The 20,325-nt window shown below is 43.7% G+C and overlaps 1 protein-coding gene across 1 annotated transcript in view; it reads left to right on the forward strand.

Moving 5' to 3' along the window:
* Positions 1 to 20,325, forward strand: part of LOC124789573 (rap guanine nucleotide exchange factor 4) — a 271,079-nt gene that overhangs the window by 118,629 nt on the left and 132,125 nt on the right. The window contains exon 4 of the mRNA XM_047256978.1: positions 8,571 to 8,754. Within this exon, the coding sequence (XP_047112934.1) occupies positions 8,571 to 8,754 (184 nt within the window). The remainder of the gene's footprint in view (positions 1 to 8,570; positions 8,755 to 20,325) is intronic.

Genomic DNA, 20,325 nt, shown 5'->3' on the forward strand with positions numbered 1-20,325 from the left:
AGAACGTACCAGCGTGACTTCAAACACTCTGTTACAGGAAATGTTCAAAATGTCCTCTGTTAGCGAGGATACATGCATCCACCCTCCGTCGCATGGAATCCCTGATGCGCTGATGCAGCTCTGGAGAATGGCGTATTGTATCACAGCCGTCCACAATACTAGCACGAAGAGTCTCTACATTTGGTACCAGGGTTGCGTAGACAAGAGCTTCCAAATGCCCCCCTAAATGAAAGTCCAGATGGTTGAGGTCAGAAGAGCGTGGAGGCCATGGAATTGGTCCGCCTCTACCAATCCATCGGTCACCGAATCTGTTGTTGAGAAGCTTAAGAACACTTGGACTGAAATGTGCAGGAGCTCCATCGTGCATGAACCACATGTTGTGTCGTACTTGTAAAGGCACATGTTCTAGCAGCACAGGTAGAGTATCCCGTATGAAATCATGATAACGTGCTCCATTGAGCGTAGGTGGAAGAAACTAAAATGAGCTCTAACATGGAAATTAAGCGTTTCCGGACACATGTCCACATAACATCTTTTCTTTTTTTTTGTGTGTGAGGTATGTTTCCTGAAAGTTTGGCCGTACCTTTTTGTAACACCCTGTGTATCTATACTGAGCCTTTGCATCTCCCTTTTCAGGTTTTATAGCTTCCCTATCACATTCAGGCTACTGACATTTCACGCCACGATTCGTAGAGCATTATCCTTTCGTTGGTTATTCAGTCCTCCTCTCATGGTCACCTCCCCCTCGGCAGTCCCCTCCCGGAGATCCGAATGGGGACTATTCAGAAATCTTTCTCCAATGGAGACATCATCGTGACACTTTTTAAATTACTGGCCACATGTCCTGTGGATATATGTGTCCTTAATACAATGGTGTCCATTGCCTACTGCATCCTCATGCCATTGATCATTGCTGATTCTTCCACCTTTACGGGCAGTTTCCCACCCCAAGGACAAGTGTGTGCCCTGAACCTCTGTCCGCTCCTCCGCCCTCTTTGACAAGGTCGCTGGCAGAACGAGGGTGACTTCTTATGCCGGGAATCTTTAGTCTCCAATGCTGATTATTAATCAAAATTTCAGCAGTGGCGGGTTTTGAACCCGGGACCGATGTTTTGATTACTAATCAAAGACGCTACCCCCTAGACCACGGATGTTAGAAAGAAAAATAAGTTCTGAAGGTTGATAGTGGCAGGCAAGTTCCAAGAGGTACATCATGGAAGGTAAGGTTCAACTACGGGGAACAGACATTATCATCAAAGTGGCTGTCGTAAACGTTTATATCCCCGATGCCATCTGCACCTTCCACGGAAAGAGGAATCCCCAAAAGTTAAGCTTAGCTTATAAGAAGAAATGAAATCCTGCGACCCACAGATTTTGACGAGCTTCGGCGTGCTAGCCGGGAGTGGCAGCTGGCTGTTAACTCAAAAGTAATTTCTGTTCTTCTGAGAAAGAATCTGAATCACTACGTTCCAATTTGGAAGAAAAAATCAAACGAAAGATCATGACGAAAGATACGTTCTGGACCTTCTGAATTCGTCAGAATGCTCTAAAATAAGGAAATTTTTGCTTACGCTTATATCAGGCCCGCATCCTAATAGTTGGAAAGAAACCTAAGAATCAATTATTTTCATCCGTTCGAGGTACAGGCTATTTGAGGAGATAGACTGTTCCTAGTTGCAGTGTTATTTAAAATAAAGCAACTTTTACTGCAACAACGAAGAAAATTATCAGTGTACAGGCCTACGAAATGCACATATGTTTGATTTCTGCTGCAGATTATTTTTTCATGTTTATTCCTTTTTTTTTTCCTCGCTGAATGACATTTTTTAGGGAAAGTGAAATCTAGAAAGCAACCAGTGGGATTACACAGTTATTGCCAATATATTTCTTTCCTATTTCTCGATGATTCACCTATTTTCCATATTTACGTCAATACTTAAGTTATTACAATTTATGTGTCATTAAATGAACATCTATAATTGCATATCACGATTGTTTGCCTTTTCATCGTTCCATTCTGTAAGGAAGGGTAACAAATTTAGCGAGGAAAAAAGAACAGTCTTCAATAAAGATTAAACATATATCGTCGAAGCTCTCAAGTATTTACAATGATTCACTGTTTATCATTTTTCGCAAACAACATTTAGATTCCTCGATAGCTTTTATTCTCTTGCACTCCGCTAAAATGCCGGATCTCCTCGAAATGGTGGATCACAGGGTCTGGTTCTTCCTTGTTAGGTGATTGTGGGTAGATATGTAAGTGACTGACTACAAGTCCAGAGCTGCCCGTTGCCAAAAGGTTTGCGCACCACACCACAGTACCGTATTAGGGAAGACTATATTGGAAATTTGAACTGTCTTACCACTCCAGCTTCAGGACGATCATAACCTTCAACAAGGGCTCGTAATCGCAGCGTAACTTGTGATTTCTCACATACACAGTGCGAATCGCTGCCAGAACTGAAAGAAGCGGTAAGTGACCGCCCAGAAGGGTACCTCACTCTCCATAGAACCTTGCACGTGGCGTAAATAGCACGTTTCGCTAAACCCGGCGGAACTTCCTTTCCATCTAGAGTGGACCTTAAAATTGTGTTTTTAAAACAGGTCGTTGTGGAAGGAGGGTGAGGGTCCGGGCATAGCGTTCCTGGTGCTGCTGCTGCTGCTGTCTTATCTTTCAGACCGCTGCTTCCGCCGTTTTCACAGCAGGCCGTTCCTGACATAATTTAGCTAACGCCACATCGGTTGCGGACCTCAGTTAGAAACCGATGTCCTGGTTGACAAGACCGTCATGTACTCGTATTTCTAATGCCTCTTTGATAGAGAGGATGAAACTAAGCGAGTGGATTTCCTTACGCAGGGCCGCCCGCAGCCATGATTACCAGCATAATGGAGAGGGCACAACATAAAAACTATTTTTCGCTCAACGGTTAAAATCAAGAATATGCTTGGGATAATCAGAATCCAACTAGGGCTGGCTGGTTTGGGGAAGGAGACAGCGTGGTCATCGGTCTCATCGGAATAGGGAAGGATGGGGAAGGAAGTCGGCCGTGCCCTTTCAGAGGAACCATCCCGGCATTTGCCTAGAGTGATTTAGGGAAATCACGGAAAACCTAAATCAGGATGGCCGGACGCGGGATTGAACCGTCGTCCTTCCGAATGCGAGTCCAGTGTCTAACCACTGCGCCACCTCGCTCGGTGAATCCAACTAGGGCTACCAGCACCTGACGTCTACAGCATCAGCTGCGAGTATGTCATGCAATACATCGGCCAGATGCAGCGATGCACCTCGCAGCTTTGTACCGAACAAGTGAGGATCGTTCATCTTGGACACACCCACAATTCTGCAGTGGCAGAGCACAGCGTCAACGAAGGCCACGCTTGCTTTTGAACAAAGGCGCTTGCCGCATCAGAAGGCGTGTGGGATTCGGGTATCAGAGAGACAGTGAAAATATAAGTACATGAAGACCTCGTCATCCGCGGCAGCGGTTTCCAATTGAACCTCACACGGGGTGTGGCGTTAGAAAAAAATATTTCAGCAACCTTCTAATAAGAGGCATCAATGGATATCGACAAGCAGCACCGTCAACTTGTACTGTGTATTCTGAAATGAATTTCTAACATAGCAACTTACTGTTACTGTCTACAGCACAACAATATATCATTCTCACGTGTCATGTTCTTTGGTCTCTTTTCACGAAGCCATGACAACGTCGACCATTGTCCTCGTAGACTAAATGACGTGTGATGCACGCGTTTTCGTAAGGCCGCGTAATTAGCAAACGATATGAAAACAAAACATTTCGTCAGCCTTCCCAGATATTGCTTACGCTTGCAAAGTGTTTTATTAAAAGTTGCGAGCCTTGTTTGTCCCGCGGGACCTTCTTAATCAGTAAATGGACTTGTACTAATGATTTAACTCCTGTTGGTAACCGAATGTACCTAAAACAACTTCATAACTGGTTACTGGACTAAAAGTAAATAGACCGCTAACACTTTCCTGTTAACTTCCTAAATGTTGCTTTCTCCTCGCCTATCAGAAAATCCCATTACCGTTACCTGTCTTCTACCGCAAAGAAGCAAGGGAGAGGATGTTGTTATGGGTGGCCAGTATCCTCTTTCTACAACACAAATGCATACGTGAATTAATATGGTTCTTTATTTACATGAAGCGGGTACTTAACTTGAATAGAGTCCATGTTTTGTGGTAAAAGCTCTTCTGTAATAGTCCTCTGGCAGACAGTATCGGTAATCTTGCTATTACAAGCTTTAGTCTCACTGCTAGTCCAGCTACGGTCACTAATCTGGTCGTTATGTACTGTCGTAGTCTGCGACGTGAACTGAGCCCGCTCTGCAATTGTACTGGCAGATGTCAAACTCGATGAGTGAGTCAGTGAGGCTCTCCGGTCAGCGACGACAGTCTAAATCCATGCTGTCGAGAGGGCGTTGGCGTTTTGTTACTCGACGGCGTGTCTCTGGCCTCCCTCGTGATAGCCGTACTTCATCCAGCATCTACTATCGATCTGCACTCTACACCTTTGGCGACAGCTTAAGCCAGCATATTAGCAAAACCTGCCCCAGTTATTATCTGCGCAAACCTAGTGGACACTCAGCACAGTGGCTGATGGAGCAAGCGGCCATAAATGGGAAATGAGAGCTAACCAGCCACTCTGTTGAGTATCAACATTATTCTGTAGAGCAAAATTTGAAAAGCTTCTTGTCTCTTTTTATCTGAACCATTTTTGTCCATGTTTCATTACTATGCAAGACTACACCAAATACAAATCCCTTCAGAAGAGTCTTCTTAGCGCTTAAATTAATATTCGATGTTAACGAACTTCTCTTTTTCAGAAATGTTTTATCATTCCACACTCCCATCCGTAAAACGGCAGTATCGTTTCTCCTAATGACACCATCCTCTTGAATTTTCACCACCCAGAGATCCAAATGGGGGACTATTTTACCTCTGGAAAATTCTACTCAGGATTATTCCATCATCATTAAGCCATACAGTGGAGCTGCACTCCCTTGGGAAACATAACGGCCGTACTTTCCCCTTGCTTTCTGCCATTCACGGTACCAACGTAGCAAGGCCTTGCTGGCTCATGTCATGAGGCCAGATTAGCCAGTCATCCAGCAACTGCAACTGCTGAAAAAATTGTTGCCCTTTCCTTTCTTCTCCTGTGGGGTTCCTACAGCTGTCACCACTTCCTACAAATCTGTCGCTATCGGTTTCTATTCTTCCTTCGTCGTCTATTTCTTTCATGCCCTCCTTTAACCCATCTAACCAGACAACATTCAATCTTCCTCTTCTCCTTGTTCCTTGAAGATGGTACATAAAGATCTTTTTTGGCTGTCTGTCACTTCTCATTCGCGTTGTATGCTCAGATCAGGCGAGCAGCCATTCTTCTATTCTAAGTGTGATGCTTTCTTTAGTAAGTGTCATATCCCGTTGTATTTATTGCTTGGTCTCGCCGAGATATCTTACACGATCTTCTGAGAGAGTACATTTCTGCAACTCTCAATTTGTTTTTATTTTTTCAAGTAAGCTCGTAGCACTCGCATCCATAAGTCGTTATAGGCTCTACAATTCTTCTAAACAGCATCTTCTTTACTTTCCAAGTTATCTTTAGAATACTGTAACAGATTGTTTACCTTCTGGATTGCTGCTTTCCAATGGGCTACTCGTTTCTGTGTTTCTCAGTTACTTGTTCCATATTCCGATATTATGTTACCCAAATATTTAAATTTTTTACTTGCTTTTATGTGCTGGCCTTCCTGCATTTTCCCCATCGCACAGGTATTAAGTCTTTCGAAAATTTACTTTCAATCCCCACTTACCTTATTCTTCCAATAATTTTCTTAGCATAGAGAGATATGATCTTCATTGGCCACCACTATCAGATCGTCTGTGGAGAACAAGATCTACAAACATTGATCCTTTGTTATCTGAATGCCCATTCCTCCATATTATCTACTTCACAAGTCTGAGACTATCTGAATGTACGAGGGTCGTTCCGACAGTAATGCCTCTTATTTTCATTCATGGAAACTACAGGAGATACATAAATCACAACAGCATAGCTAAATAGAGCAATATTTCAGCTACAGACTGTAATATTTCCGCGTAGTCACCACCATTCGTTACGCACTTTTGCCAACTATGAACCACAGCTTGCATGCCACTCTTATAAAAATCGGAACCAGCGGAGGCTAACCACTTTCTTACAGCTCTATCGACAGCGTCCGAGTCTTGAAAATGGTCGCCACGTTGTCCATCTTTCGGAAACCCAAAGGGATGGAAGTCTGAAGGCGCTAAATTGGGACTTTACGGTGGATGCGGTAAGACAGTCTAGCCGAATTCTGCAATGAGTTGGGTGGTCGCGACGCTGGTGTGAGGCCTGGCGTTACCATGTTGCAGGTGAAACTTGGTCCTCTTCCCTGGCCTTACCCTGGAAATTCGGGCTTTCAGCTTAGTCAGTGTCGTCTTGTAGCGTGCTGAATTGACAGTTTCTCCTTGCTCCAGGACATCCAAAAGAACTACACCCTGGCTATCCCAGAAGATTGTGCACATCACTTTGCCTGCAGAAGGCTGTGACTTGAATTTCTTCTTTGACGGAGAATTCCATGGACTATTTTTTGGATTCCAGCTCGTAGTAGTGACACCACGTCTCATCTCCGGTGACGATGCCATTCAGAAAATTGTCACCAGCTTCACATTGGTCCAGGAGGTCCCGACACATTTCCATTCGATGAGTCTTTCCCGTGGGACCCATGTCGCATAGACTTTGTGATAACCAACATGTTTCAATATTGTTCCCACGGCAACACAGTCGACATTTAGCGTTGCACACAATTCTCTGGTAGTTATCCGCCGATCAGCACGGATGAGTAGATCAAGACGTTCTTCATTGCGAGGGATGACAGCTGGGAAGGATCGACTAGTCCGTGGCTTGTCATGCACACCCTTTTCACCACCTTGAAAATTCTGTACTCATCGCCTAATCTTGCTCACGTCTATTGCATCGTCACTATACACCTTTAGCAAGCGTCGATGGATTTCAATCGGCGCAATTTCTTCAGCAGTGTGGAATTCAAACGTTCATCGCTGTTTTATATGCGCGTCCATATCAGACTCTATTTTGGAGCACCCCTCTGCTGGTGCCAACTACTGCAGAACAACAGAACCACCTGCAAATGAAAGAGGAAGGTAAAGCATTAGAACTTCACCAACGACACCTGGCGCAGACATCCGAAATCACTACAAAAAAGGAGGAATTACGTTCGGAACGACACTACCATATTTTAAATAATGTAGGAGACAAGTAGCATTCCTGTTTTAATTCTCTGGTAATTTTGAAATGCTGTGACGAAATTTCATTCTCCACTTTTCTTACACACTCTGCAATCTTGTATAGGCGGGATATAGTTTTCAAGCTGACTCCTCCTTAGAACTTCAGTTTCTTCAGCGTGTCTGTGTCATACGCTTTTTCGAGATAATGAATACTAACTGGCTATTCAGATTCCTTTCCAGTCTCTTTGCCATTAGTCGTCTTAAAGGAACAGTCTTGTCAAGACACAAAGGAATTGATGACATTAGGTGCCAGTGGGCACTAATTTATTCAATGAGGTAAGTTGAAAATTTGTGCCGGATCGAGATTCGAATCCAGGCCTTCTGCTTACTGGGCAGATCGGTGACCACTGAACCATCCAAATACAGTGGTCACTATAACCACACGTACTGTCCTAGCATGCCCCCCGTTAGACCCAGATACACTACACACTAGTGAAGTAATGCCCTAGTTCAATGACCTTACTATTCGCGGCATCTCACCAATTCCCACAAGAGTTCGAGCATGGTGTGCATGTGTACTGAAGGTGTCATTGGCTGTCATCATCTTAATTATATATGTGGTGTCTGTTCTTTCGCACATGTCCATTCTAGGGTAGAGCGTGCGGTTGCGGTAACCACTGTGCCCGGATGGCGTAGTGGTCAGTGCGTCTGCCCAGTAAGCCGATTACGCAGGTTCGAATCCTACTCGGGCACAAATTTTCAACTTGCCTCATTGATATAAATCAGAGCCCATTGGCAGCTAATATCTTTAATTTCTTTGTGTCTTGATTCAAAGTATCTGTTCTTTTCGATATGTTCGAAAGAATACACACTGTATATATTCCCTTCTGTAATCTACTTAGCTCTTCAAGAATGGCGTACGTGTGTGACCTGCCCATAGATACTCCCCCGATTAGGTAGGACCTGTGATACAGCTATCTGTATCATAGAGGTTCGCAAACCAACTTACCTCGGCAAGGTCCATGGTTCGTGGGGGTTGGGAGAAAGGGATTTACTATCGTAAAAGCCAATTTGCAAACCCTGAAGAGACACATTGCAGACGTTACCTGATGGGGATAAATCAGTAGTTTTTATAAAACAGTAATAAATAAAGTTTCCTGTGTATCTCGTAAGAACTGTGGATACGTATGCAAGATCATGAAACGATAGCACCCCTTCATAGAGACTTTGAGGAAAGCAAAGATGTGTTGCCTGATGATCATGTTTGTGTGGTCGACAGTGAGCTGCGAACAGCCGTTCAAAGACAAGAACCTGCTGTACCAGTTCTGGCAGGACATGGAGGGCGCCATGGCGATGCCCACAGAGGACGACGTCGCACAGGCCGAGGACCAGCTCAGCTCCAGCCTCAACTCGCTCATCCAGCGCGGGCCCGACGCCACCATGCGCATGATCCTGCGCAAGCCGTGAGTACTCTCTCTCTCTCTCTCTCTCTCTGCTATGCCAAATTACAATAATTATGTAGCGTCGTCAAGAGAAACAGTGTTGTTGAGCTCTTTTGATACGGAGAGGGGAGGGGGCGCGGGGGAAAGTGAAACCGATACAGTGACTTCCGGTAACACTACCTTGGTTCGCTGACAGGCCACTTGGAGCGCTGCAAGTTTATCAGTCCATCGACTCGTTGGGTACCTTAAAGTCGTCCATATTTATTTTCGTATCGTAATAAACGGAAGCTGGTTTTATAGCACTGTGTTCCCGATTACGACTTCGCGTGTGTATTGCACTCACTGAATTGCGTTGTGAAAAATGTCACTCTTGTTCTGACTGATTTTTGCTCACGTCCGTAGTTTGGTATGGAGAGTGATTTCATATTTGTGTCGGTTTTATATGAAACAGAAGCTAGTTTCGTCACAGTGTTCTGTGGACATTTGTTTTTGCTTACGAATCCTTGTGTGATTTGCTCGATTTAAATGCGTTCTAATGATACTGCTTGTATTCTACTTTTATTTTTGTTCGTATCTGGTTTCATAATTTTCATATTTAATGGAGAACTCCGTGTTAGCAGCTTTTGACAAAACTGGTACTCAACTTTATTACATCTTGTCAAGGAAAGAACAGCATATAATTCTGCTCTAAATGGTTTTGCTTCCTACGATTGAGTATGTTTTGTAGCATTAGTAATCGATTCTGTCAAAAGATGCTGGCATGAAGTTCTCCATTAAATACGAGAAAGTACGAAAAACGTAAGCGAACAAAAATTAAAGTATAATACAACGCAGTTAAATTGAGCAGTTGATACATGTGTTCGTAGGCAAGAACAAATGTACATGAGTCCACAGAATCTCATGCGATGAAGCCAGCTTATATTCTGTATGAAACAAAAATATAATTTTTCTCTCCAAATTTAAAAATGCGAGCAGAAATGAAGCAGAATTTGAGCAATACAGCTAAAATGCAATTAAAAGACGACAACGCACGCAAGTAGTAGTATCAGAACACAATGTGATAAAATAAGCTTCTGTATTATGTCAGATGACTGAGGTTTTGACATGTACTAAAGTGGAAGTATTTCCACTTGGTAATGGCCACAAAGTCGAAATAGTAACTCTAGGTTCTACAAATAAATAATTTTACAGTAGAAAGCGACCATAATGTTATATATAAAATTCTAGATGACTGTTAACCCAGCTACGAGAAGTTAATCATGGCTTTTCATTCGGATTTCACGAATACATTACCTTGCAAGGTCACAAAAACTTTGTTCCCAGGCACACTCATCACTACTAGACTATGAGGCCCACCTATGAAGAACAGATAAACATTTTCTTTAAGTCACAAAGAAATTAAAGGCGTTAGATGCCAGTGGCCTTTGATTTATATCAATGGAGCAAGTTGAAAATTTACGCCAGACCGGGTTTCAATCCCGGGTCTCCTACTTACTAGGCAGCTGCGGTGACCAGTATGTCACTCGGACACAGAGGTCACCACATTCGCACGGACTAACCTAGTACAACTCGAGTCAGACCCAAATTCCATCTTGCACCACACACTACTGACGCAGTGATGCATCTTACATATACCGGTATATTCATTTCAATCGCGTGTTTCTAATTGAAATTACGTATTTTCGCGACGTATTTTCTCATACTTTCCCTGTCAGACCTCTTGTTGCGCTGCAGAACTGTTGTTCTCTTTCCGTGTCTTAACATGGGCCTTGCAACTTATATATTTTGGTGTTCTGTGGGTTTGACGCAGCTCTATACGCCAGCCTGTGCTCTGAAAGTTTATTCATCTTGGCCTAACTACTGCAAACTACATTCGTTTGCAACTGCTTACTGTGTTAGAGACTTGTAAACGCAGATCAGCTGGAACTAGTATCTCGTGAATCCTCATTTCTATGGATTCATTTATAGTGCTGTCCCAATAGGTGCTTGCTCGTCCTAGCACTCTGTTGTTCTGAAATTCAAAAGTGTGATCTTCCTTCACGCTCCGCTCTTCTATCGGTGGTTTCTCCGTGTGCCAGTCTTACGTACCTAATGGGGCCTCACAGTGCTGCCTTTGCTCGATGTATTGGTGGCCACATTTACAAGAAATGCTGTATATACCAGTATCCCAGGTACCTTCAGTTTCAGCGGGTCTTTCGCAAAGCCGAGGCACTCTCTCGTCTTAAGCGGTAGTCGGAAGACAGTTTTTTATGTTGGATCTTTCAAGCAGCCACGCAATTTTGGCTGAGAGTGGTCCTAAGCAAGGAGGAAAAGCGAGTTTCCTGTCTTCTTCCTCGCTTTCTTGGTTTCCTTTCCCTCTTCTCTTTTCGGATGCCTTATTGATCTATGCTTTACCGTACCCATTTCTGCGGAACACTTCCTTCAAGTGTATTTCGGCTGAAAAGTTTTCCCTATCACAGATGACTCGCGTCCTGTGTACCGAGGTGGTTGGCAGTGTCTGCTGTTGCTTAACAGTTCTAAGTATTCCTTGCTTCCCACAAAGAGAGCTAAGTTACTAGCAAACCTGAGAACTGATAATAGGTTCTCTTTCATTTGTAATCTTCTCATAGAGGTACAATCACTTCCTACACTGCATGTTCCACGTGCATATTCAACCATAAACGCGATACTCCATGTCCCTGCATTAGACTGTTCCTGAGAAGAACTTTTAAACACACATTTCTTTTTTCAATTTTACAGCTCCCATTTTCGGCTATCTTATTTGACTGCATACTTGAAGCCTTTCTCTCCGTCTGCCAGTGAAAAGATTAGCGCCAAAATAGAACGCCAACTATCTGATCAGACTGAATAATAGTTAGCAAACGAACAGAACACAACGTCTCATTCTTAACAGAAAAAAATCTCCGGACGGTAATTAACTTCTGGGGTACCCCAAGCAAGTGTTGCAAGACCATTACCGTTCACAGAGCATGTAAATTACCTACAGGAAAAGTCGGAAGCTTTGCGAAGCAGTTCGTGAATGGTGCAGTTGTATGTATTGAAGTTGCAACGTTAGAAAATTATAGCGAAGTGGGGGAACACTACCTGAAGAGGAAGGACCCATAGTGCAGGAATTGTCAGCTCATGCCTCAGCACAAACAAGCTCACTGGGCATAAATAAGCGGAAAGTCAAGTAATTGTATGATTACGAGAATACCGAACAGTTACTGAAAATACTAACACCCATTAAATATCTGAGAAAATACGTACGGATCGATTTAAAGTGGAAAGACTAGGCTAAACTAACCGTAGGAAAGGCAGATGCCAGACTGATACTCATTGCAAGAATCCTCAGGAGATGTAGTCAACCCACGAGCTGGCAACGTACAAACTTCTTGTTCGACCGACACGTGAATAAAGCCAGTCAGTCTGGGCCCCGCACTACATAATATCTTAAGATGAGCAGTACGTCACGTCACAGGTTCGTTTAGTAAGCGTGAAAGCTGCACGGAGATGCTCAGCCAACTCTATTGGCAGATGCTACAAGAGAGGCGTTGAGCAGTGCAGTGCAGTTTGCTGTTAAAATGGCGGTGGATTACGTTACTAGAAGTGTCAGTCTATATGTTGATTCCTCTTACACATGTCTCGAGAAAATACCATGAAGCCAAAATTTGCAAGGCTTAGCAAGAATCACGCGTTCCGAACACCATTTGGCACTGGAACAAGAAAAAGGGAAAAAAAAGTTGACAGTGGTACACAAAGTACCTCCCGCCAAACACCTAGGGTTAATTGTGGATTACGGAATTAGATGCAGATATCGTCATTTTTTCCTTTATTTTTTTTTTACTTAAAGTCGTGTATATGTTCCCACTACAGTTCCTTTTTCCTTATACATTACCCATCTGCAAACGTATTCACTTACATTTCGTCAAGTTATTCGTTTAAACGTCGGTACAGTGAATGAGAATGCTGTCATGCTGCAAATTAAAAGGGCTGCTTCCATATTATTGCCATTGAAAGGTGTCGCACCATTCATCACTCGACGAGGTACAGCCAGTGGACTGAGAGAAAACCAATGAACGGAGGCCCCTATCATCATTCGTTCAAATGGCTCTGAGCACTATGGGACTCAACAGCTGAGGTCAACAGTCCCCTAGAACTTAAAACTACTTAAACCTATCTAACCTAAGGACATCACACACATCTATGCCCGAGGCAGGATTCGAACCTGCGACCGTGGCGGTCGCGCGGCTCCAGACTGTAACGCCTAGAACCGTTCGGCCACTCTGGCCGGCAAGACTTTGAAACACTTATCTATTTTGTACGAGCTGTAAATAAATAGTTGCCACTATTAAAGATCCAACCCTCGTATATTTAGTAAGAAACGAATGGAATGCCTCTAACCACGATCCACCCGTGATAACCCATGCGGCAAGTTACATGTACTATAACAGACGAATCGAGGAGGCAAGACTTCCATTTACTGCAGCCTGCCGGCGATAGCAACTCGTCAGTAATGGTATGATGTGCTGATTTTCGAGATATCAGGCTGCGGCTCTCGGCACAGCTGCCATTCAAGTCTGTCTTTTTCCGCACCTTTCCCCGGGTCTCATTGCTTCAAGCCAGAGTGTCTTCTTCCACGTCCCTTTCCAGTGTGCCCTCAAAATTCTACTCTTCCTCATGGATATCAGCTTCCACCAACAGGAATGACTTGGCCAGTAATATATCACCGCATTCAAACACCCTACGTAGCGGATATCTTTTTAGTTCACGATCAGTTACTTTCCTGTGCATAAAATTCTGTGAATCAGAGTTTCAAATTCCCAATGATCTGGCTTCCCACCACGTTATGAGAGAGAAAGAAGGTGCAGTCCACGTGGAGTGGCGTCCAGATGCCACTAAACAAGTAGAAGAAAAAAATTAACAATGACTGTCGCATAGCTTCCCACGTGAAAGCGACGGGATGGTCATGTCTAGGCCATCCCAACTTCCCTCAGTTTTCTCGAAAGACAAGTTGGAGAAAAACATAACACTGGAATGTTCTTTGAGCACAGACTACGATTCGCAAAATAACTATTTTGCATTAGTCAGAACCCGTTGTCATTGTCCTTCAGTCGGAACGTTTTAGAAGTGTCTGATCACACACCACAGGGGCTGCAGCGCTAAAGAATTTTACATTCATACGTCTGGCTGACGTAGCAGACAATATTTTGCTTCCAGTGCAGCTTACCTGGTGCTAAGCGGTCGGGCCAATGTTCCTGCTTGTAGCGGCCCTTTCTTTGGAAGTCGCCTTTACCCCTACGACTGGCTTTCCCTCCTGCCTGGCATGGCTCACTCACATAGTCATGCAACTCATTAAATAGAGGACATGTAACTAAATATACAGAATGAAAAATGAACTAAGGTGCTTGTTAGAAGCTCAGTCTTTGTAGTCATTGACATAAGCCACGATATCGACACAGGTATCTCTCAATCGGTATATTCGTTTTACCGATTTCAGTAAATTGCCGTACTTTAAGTGATCAAATTGGCGCAAGACAGGAATGTAGTCTTTCGCCCCTACTGTGCAATCTGTACAGCGAAGAAGCAGTGATGAAAATGAAAGAAAGGTTCAGGAGTAGAATTAAAATTCAGGGTGAAAGGATATCAATGATACGACTCGGTGATGAAATTGCTATCCAGACTGAAAGTGAAGAAGAATTCCATCATCTGCCGAATCGAATGAACACACTAATGAGTGCAGAATATGGATTGAGAGTAAATCGAGGAAAGACGAAAGTTATGAGAAGTAGCAGAAATGAGAACAGCGAGAAACTTATCAGGATTGATGGTCACGAAGTAGATGAAGTTAAAGAATTCTGCTACTTAGGCAGCAAAATAACCAGTGACGGACGGGGCAAGGTGGACATCAAAAGCAGATTAGCAATGGCAAAAATGGCATTCTTCGCCAAGAAACGTATACTAGTATCAAAAATAGGCCTTAATTTGAAGAAGAAATTTCCGAGAATATACGTTGGAGCACAGCATTGTTTGGTAGTAAAACATGGATTGTGGGAAAACTTGAACAGAAGAGAGTCGAAGCTTTTTGAGATGTGGTGCTTCAGACGAATGTTAAAAATTAGGTGGACTGATAAGGAAAGGAATGAGGTGGTTCTGCGTAGAATCGGAGAGGAAAAGAATATGTGGAAATCACTGACAAGGAGAAGGGACAGGGTGATCAGGACATCTGTTAAGATATCAGGGAATGACTTACACGGTACTAGAGGGAGCTGTAGAGGGAAAGACAGAGATTGGAATACATCCAGCAAATAATTGAGTATGTAGATTGCAAGTGCTAGTCTAAGGTGAAGAGGTTGGCACTGGAGGGGAATTCGTGACGGGCTGCATCAAACCAGTCAGTAGACTGACGACTCAAAAACATGTATCATTCCGAACCCGACGATGCTTTTCAGCATCTGCAACTTACATAAAAGTTTACAGTGAAAACATCTCCCGACAAGTAACTTTAGACCTAAAACCACTTGAGCACACGATCTGAATATATTTCGATTTGTTAGCTATCCAAATCTGCTCGTTTGAATTAGCATCTTTTGGAAGGCATTCAACATCTCTGAGCACTGATACTGTTGGTCTCCCGTTCTAGGTTGATGTTACCAGGGCGATCATAAATTTGCCGTTCGAAAACCCTACAGTCCAGAATAGGTATGTCAGTCTAGCAAAATCGCCGTGAGTATTGAGGCAGTCATTTCACTGACGCACCAGGTGAAGACACACCTTTGGTAAAACAGCATATCCTACTGCGTTAAGAAGTCCTAACTGCCTGCTGCACAGCCTCTTCAAGGCCTCTTTTAAGGGACCGAAGAAGTGATAATCGCATACGTTGATATCAGTAGAATCTTTCTTCCGTCTGACTCAAATGAGGATTCTCTAAACTTTATGAGCAGCGTTTCGCGAAAAGAACTTCTCCCCTCCAGAGATTTCCAGCATAGAACTTGGCGCACATTTACACAACGGTGGTTTTGACGATCATGCTAACCCTTATACAATCTTCATCCTCTGTAGATGTCTAGGGGTGTTTGTCCTTCGGCCTCCAAGAAAAGAGTAACGGAACGTTGGTCCTGTTTTGATGCATTTGATAATAACATCGTCACTGATCACGTTTCAGCACCTACCGCACACACGTCCGAAAGACATGGATATCACACAGTGTCTCCTTGTCGTTGCTTGTACACAGGCATCGGATTCGCGCTGCGTTAGAATATACGCTTCAGCAAACCACTCAAACGGAAAATTTCTGGTCGCCCCTTAAGGTGCATTTGTACCTGTGCGCCTTGTGGCTAGTCGCGGTGAGGTTGTGAGGTATGGGGACACACCTGCGTTCCCGTGCGCGCAACTGAGAAGCATGTGTGACTTTGCACCTGCGCATGCGCTTCCTTGCCTCTTCGTTCAGCGCGCATGGGAAGTCCTACAGGTGTAAACGCACCTTCACAATTTCTCTCTGGCCTCTGTTTCGCACGTCAGTCCTTCCTGAGCAGTATATCCAAAATTTCCACAGCCACATGCAAAAGAGATAATTAGATCGGTGTCGACCTGTATTATGCCTTTTTCGACTACTACGACACCTCACCACGTTCATGTCGACCTCTGTACTGTTTCCTGTTGAGCAAAAGCGTGTTGCAGGAATGCGGCAGTGAGTCGGGTGGGAACTGTGTCTCACTCTGGAGGAGAATAGTACGTTCCATTCCAAAAACATCTTCATTAAAGAAATTATATCAACACTGTGATTATAAATTACTTGAGGTTGAGCGTCATAAGTACTCGTATATTGAATCCTTTAACCTGTTCAATGCACATAGACTTTGGGAGTGACATCAGTTAAATTCTTCTTTCAGTGGTGCACTTTATCAGTAACTATCGTATAAATAGTTTAATAATACTGGTTCTAAGCATGCAACTATTGAAACGCGTTTTTCATCACCATAAACATTTCCTCTTATTTAATTAAAATATTGTAAATTGTACTGTTTGCTCGTTCGTTTCTTGCTTTCAGTGGGGATGCACTGCATGTTTTACTGGAATTTTCCCTTTTAGCACTGATACTATACATAAAAAAATAATATAAAATGGGAGACGAAACACAAGAAGTCCAGTAGTAAGGAAACATTTTTCGGAAGGCCAATAACAAAGACCACAGACAGCCGCTGATCGGAAGGGAGCGAGAGGAAAGAATATTCGTAAATGTACATCTACTTACTTACACCGCAAGCCACCATACTGAACACAGTAGGAGGTAGCCTGTACTACCGAATCGGTTCGATGGCTCCCTTTAATACGTTCTGGTCGTGATCGCAGGCACTGCAAGAATACTCGAGCATAGGTCGCGGATGTGTATCACACGCGGTCACCATGACAGATGTGCTAAACTTTCCTAGAATTCTCCCAATAAAACTACGCTGATCATTCGCCTTGTCTACAACCAACCTTAAGTGCTCGTTCCATTTCACACAGTTTTGCAGTGGTACAACTAGATATCTAATTGACGCGACTGTGTCAAGCAACACCACCATGGTTCTACTGAACGACGAAACTTTCCCGTACCCTACAGCGTCATCAGTCAGCATTCACAGTTACTGCTTACCCTACCATTCATATTTTTTGTGTATATAGGGTGAATTTGCCGCCAGGGGACAAACTGTAGGAAGCGACTGCTGAGAGAGGAGCAAACAGGTCAGAAGAACATAATACCGCAAATGCGTTTCAAGGGAGGTACACCCACTCGAAGGTGGAGATGAAAGCTCTTCGACAGGTGTATGTTTCAATGATTTAAAGCACCAAGGAGAACGCACTAGGCAAGTGGGAATGTCCTGTCTGTACCAGTATTTCAGCTTCACGCTCAAGAGGGCAGTGAGCTGGAGCACCATACTGTAGTAGCCACATTACCCTTCGTACTATCAAAGGGTGCAGTATTGCCTCGCCTCTGAGGCGCTGTGGAGGGTTGACTGGTCCCGCAAGGTAGTCGCCAATAAACACCTCAAAGACACACACACACACACACATATTGATGCTGAAACGGTACTGGTACTTCGCTGCAGCTATAACATGGGAATTCTCCCTAGCCCACGGCTGGGCGTTGTGAAAGTTGACTGTACTGTCCCTCGTAAGGTGGCCTCAGTTTTGAATAAGACGGAGCAAAGGATTCCAGCACCGTGATGGTCTGTGCGTTGAACCAACGACAAAATGAACCGCGGAGGGAAGTCGATAGGTAATAAGGTCTTCACGTGCTATAAGTGATGCACATAGTGGTAGTTTCGTGGAGAATGTTCCACGCGGTCGTCTGGGGTACCCATGCTGGCAGAGCACCTGCCTGGTGCTGATACTGGGGTCACTGTCAAAGAACTTTCATCTCCATCTTAAAATCGGCACACCTCACTTGGAAAACATTTCCGACTACATGATATCATCTCAGAGATCGTTTCCTGCAGTTTGTCGCCACTTAACAAAATCACCCTGCCTAGAGGACAATGGAGGTCCAATTGCATTTCCCTGGGTTATTCCTGGCGATACCTTTGTCTCTGATGAATACTCGCAATCGGGAGCAATGTATTGGGTTCTATCACTTAAGAAGTCCTTGAGCCACTCTCATACCTTGGAAACTAATCCCTACAGTCTGCAGTAGGGCACAGAGTCAGACGCTCTCCGGAAATCTAGGTGTATGGAATCTGCCTATTACCCCTCATTCATAGTTCGCAGGATATCGTACCAGAAAAGGGCAAGCTGAGTATCACACGAATCATGATTTCCAAACTCTGCTGATTTGTGAGCTGAGGCTTTTCTGTTTCGAGGAAGTTTATTAATGCAAACAAATAATTAGCTCAAGATTCTGCAGCAAACCGATGTTAATAATATTGGTCAATAATTGTACGGGTCCGTTCTTTTACCCTTTTTACAGACAGGAGTCATCTACCTTTTTTTTTTTTCAGTCGCTCGGGACTTGCTGCAGCGCGAGAGATCCGCGATAAAAGCAAGTTAAGTTTAAGTGATGTGCCAATGCCGGAGAGTACTCTCTGCAAAAGAGAATTGATATTCAATTCGGACTGGCGTCTTTTTCGTTTTCAACTCTTACAGCTACTTCTCGGTACCAGGGATGTCTTTTTCTCTGTCCACCATGCGGGAATCTCTTCGACGGTCAGTCGATGGTATGTCTGTACGATCGTCCTGCTTCAACGAGCTTTTAAACATGAAATTCAAAACTTCAGCTTCTCTTTTGTTGTTCCGATTGCCACGCCAGACTGGTCGACCAGTGACTGAACAGATGTCTTCGACTCGCTAAGTGATTTCACTTAGGACAAGACTTTTCTCGACTTCTCAGAAAGATCTTTCGCTAACTTGTGACGGTGGAGGTTAGCGCATCAATCTTTTGACATGTACACAGTACTACTAAATTCTGCCTGCCGTGTTTTAACAGAGAATGCAACAAACACTGTTTCCTCCGAATTTTTTTTATTAACCTACGGTGGTTCTTTTCTGTCTTTAATATATTTACGTAGCACGTAGATTCCCAGGATGCGCTTTATAGTTAAACTTCGTCCATAAGTCCATAATTACTCTACGTCCATCATACTGGAACTCAATGACGTCCATTTATTGTCTAAGTGGGATGCTAACAGCTACTTATCTGCTCTCTTCAGCAAAACTCTCCTAGCCCTGTTGATGGATTATGAACTTCAGTGACCATCGTAACTATGATACCATGATCACTAATCCCGGTCTCTTTAATGAGACTGCCCATAAAGCCAGGCCTGTTTGTAGCTGAAACATCTAAAATACGAGTATTTCCATTGCATGTGGGGTGTTGAACTATCAGCTGAAAACTGTTTTCACGAATACATTACCTTGCAAGGTCACAAAAACTTTGTTCCCAGGCACACTCATCACTACTAGACTATGAGGCCCACCTATGAAGAACAGATAAACATTTTCTTTAAGTCACAAAGAAATTAAAGGCGTTAGATGCCAGTGGCCTTTGATTTATATCAATGGAGCAAGTTGAAAATTTACGCCAGACCGGGTTTCAATCCCGGGTCTCCTACTTACTAGGCAGCTGCGGTGACCAGTATGTCACTCGGACACAGAGGTCACCACATTCGCACGGACTAACCTAGTACAACTCGAGTCAGACCCAAATTCCATCTTGCACCACACACTACTGACGCAGTGATGCATCTTACATATACCGGTATATTCATTTCAATCGCGTGTTTCTAATTGAAATTACGTATTTTCGCGACGTATTTTCTCATACTTTCCCTGTCAGACCTCTTGTTGCGCTGCAGAACTGTTGTTCTCTTTCCGTGTCTTAACATGGGCCTTGCAACTTATATATTTTGGTGTTCTGTGGGTTTGACGCAGCTCTATACGCTAGCCTGTGCTCTGAAAGTTTATTCATCTTGGCCTAACTACTGCAAACTACATTCGTTTGCAACTGCTTACTGTGTTAGAGACTTGTAAACGCAGATCAGCTGGAACTAGTATCTCGTGAATCCTCATTTCTCCGGAAATCTAGGTGTATGGAATCTGCCTATTACCCCTCATTCATAGTTCGCAGGATATCGT

The sequence above is a fragment of the Schistocerca piceifrons genome, chromosome 3, assembly GCF_021461385.2.
Source record: "Schistocerca piceifrons isolate TAMUIC-IGC-003096 chromosome 3, iqSchPice1.1, whole genome shotgun sequence".
Lineage (NCBI taxonomy): Eukaryota > Metazoa > Arthropoda > Insecta > Orthoptera > Acrididae > Schistocerca > Schistocerca piceifrons.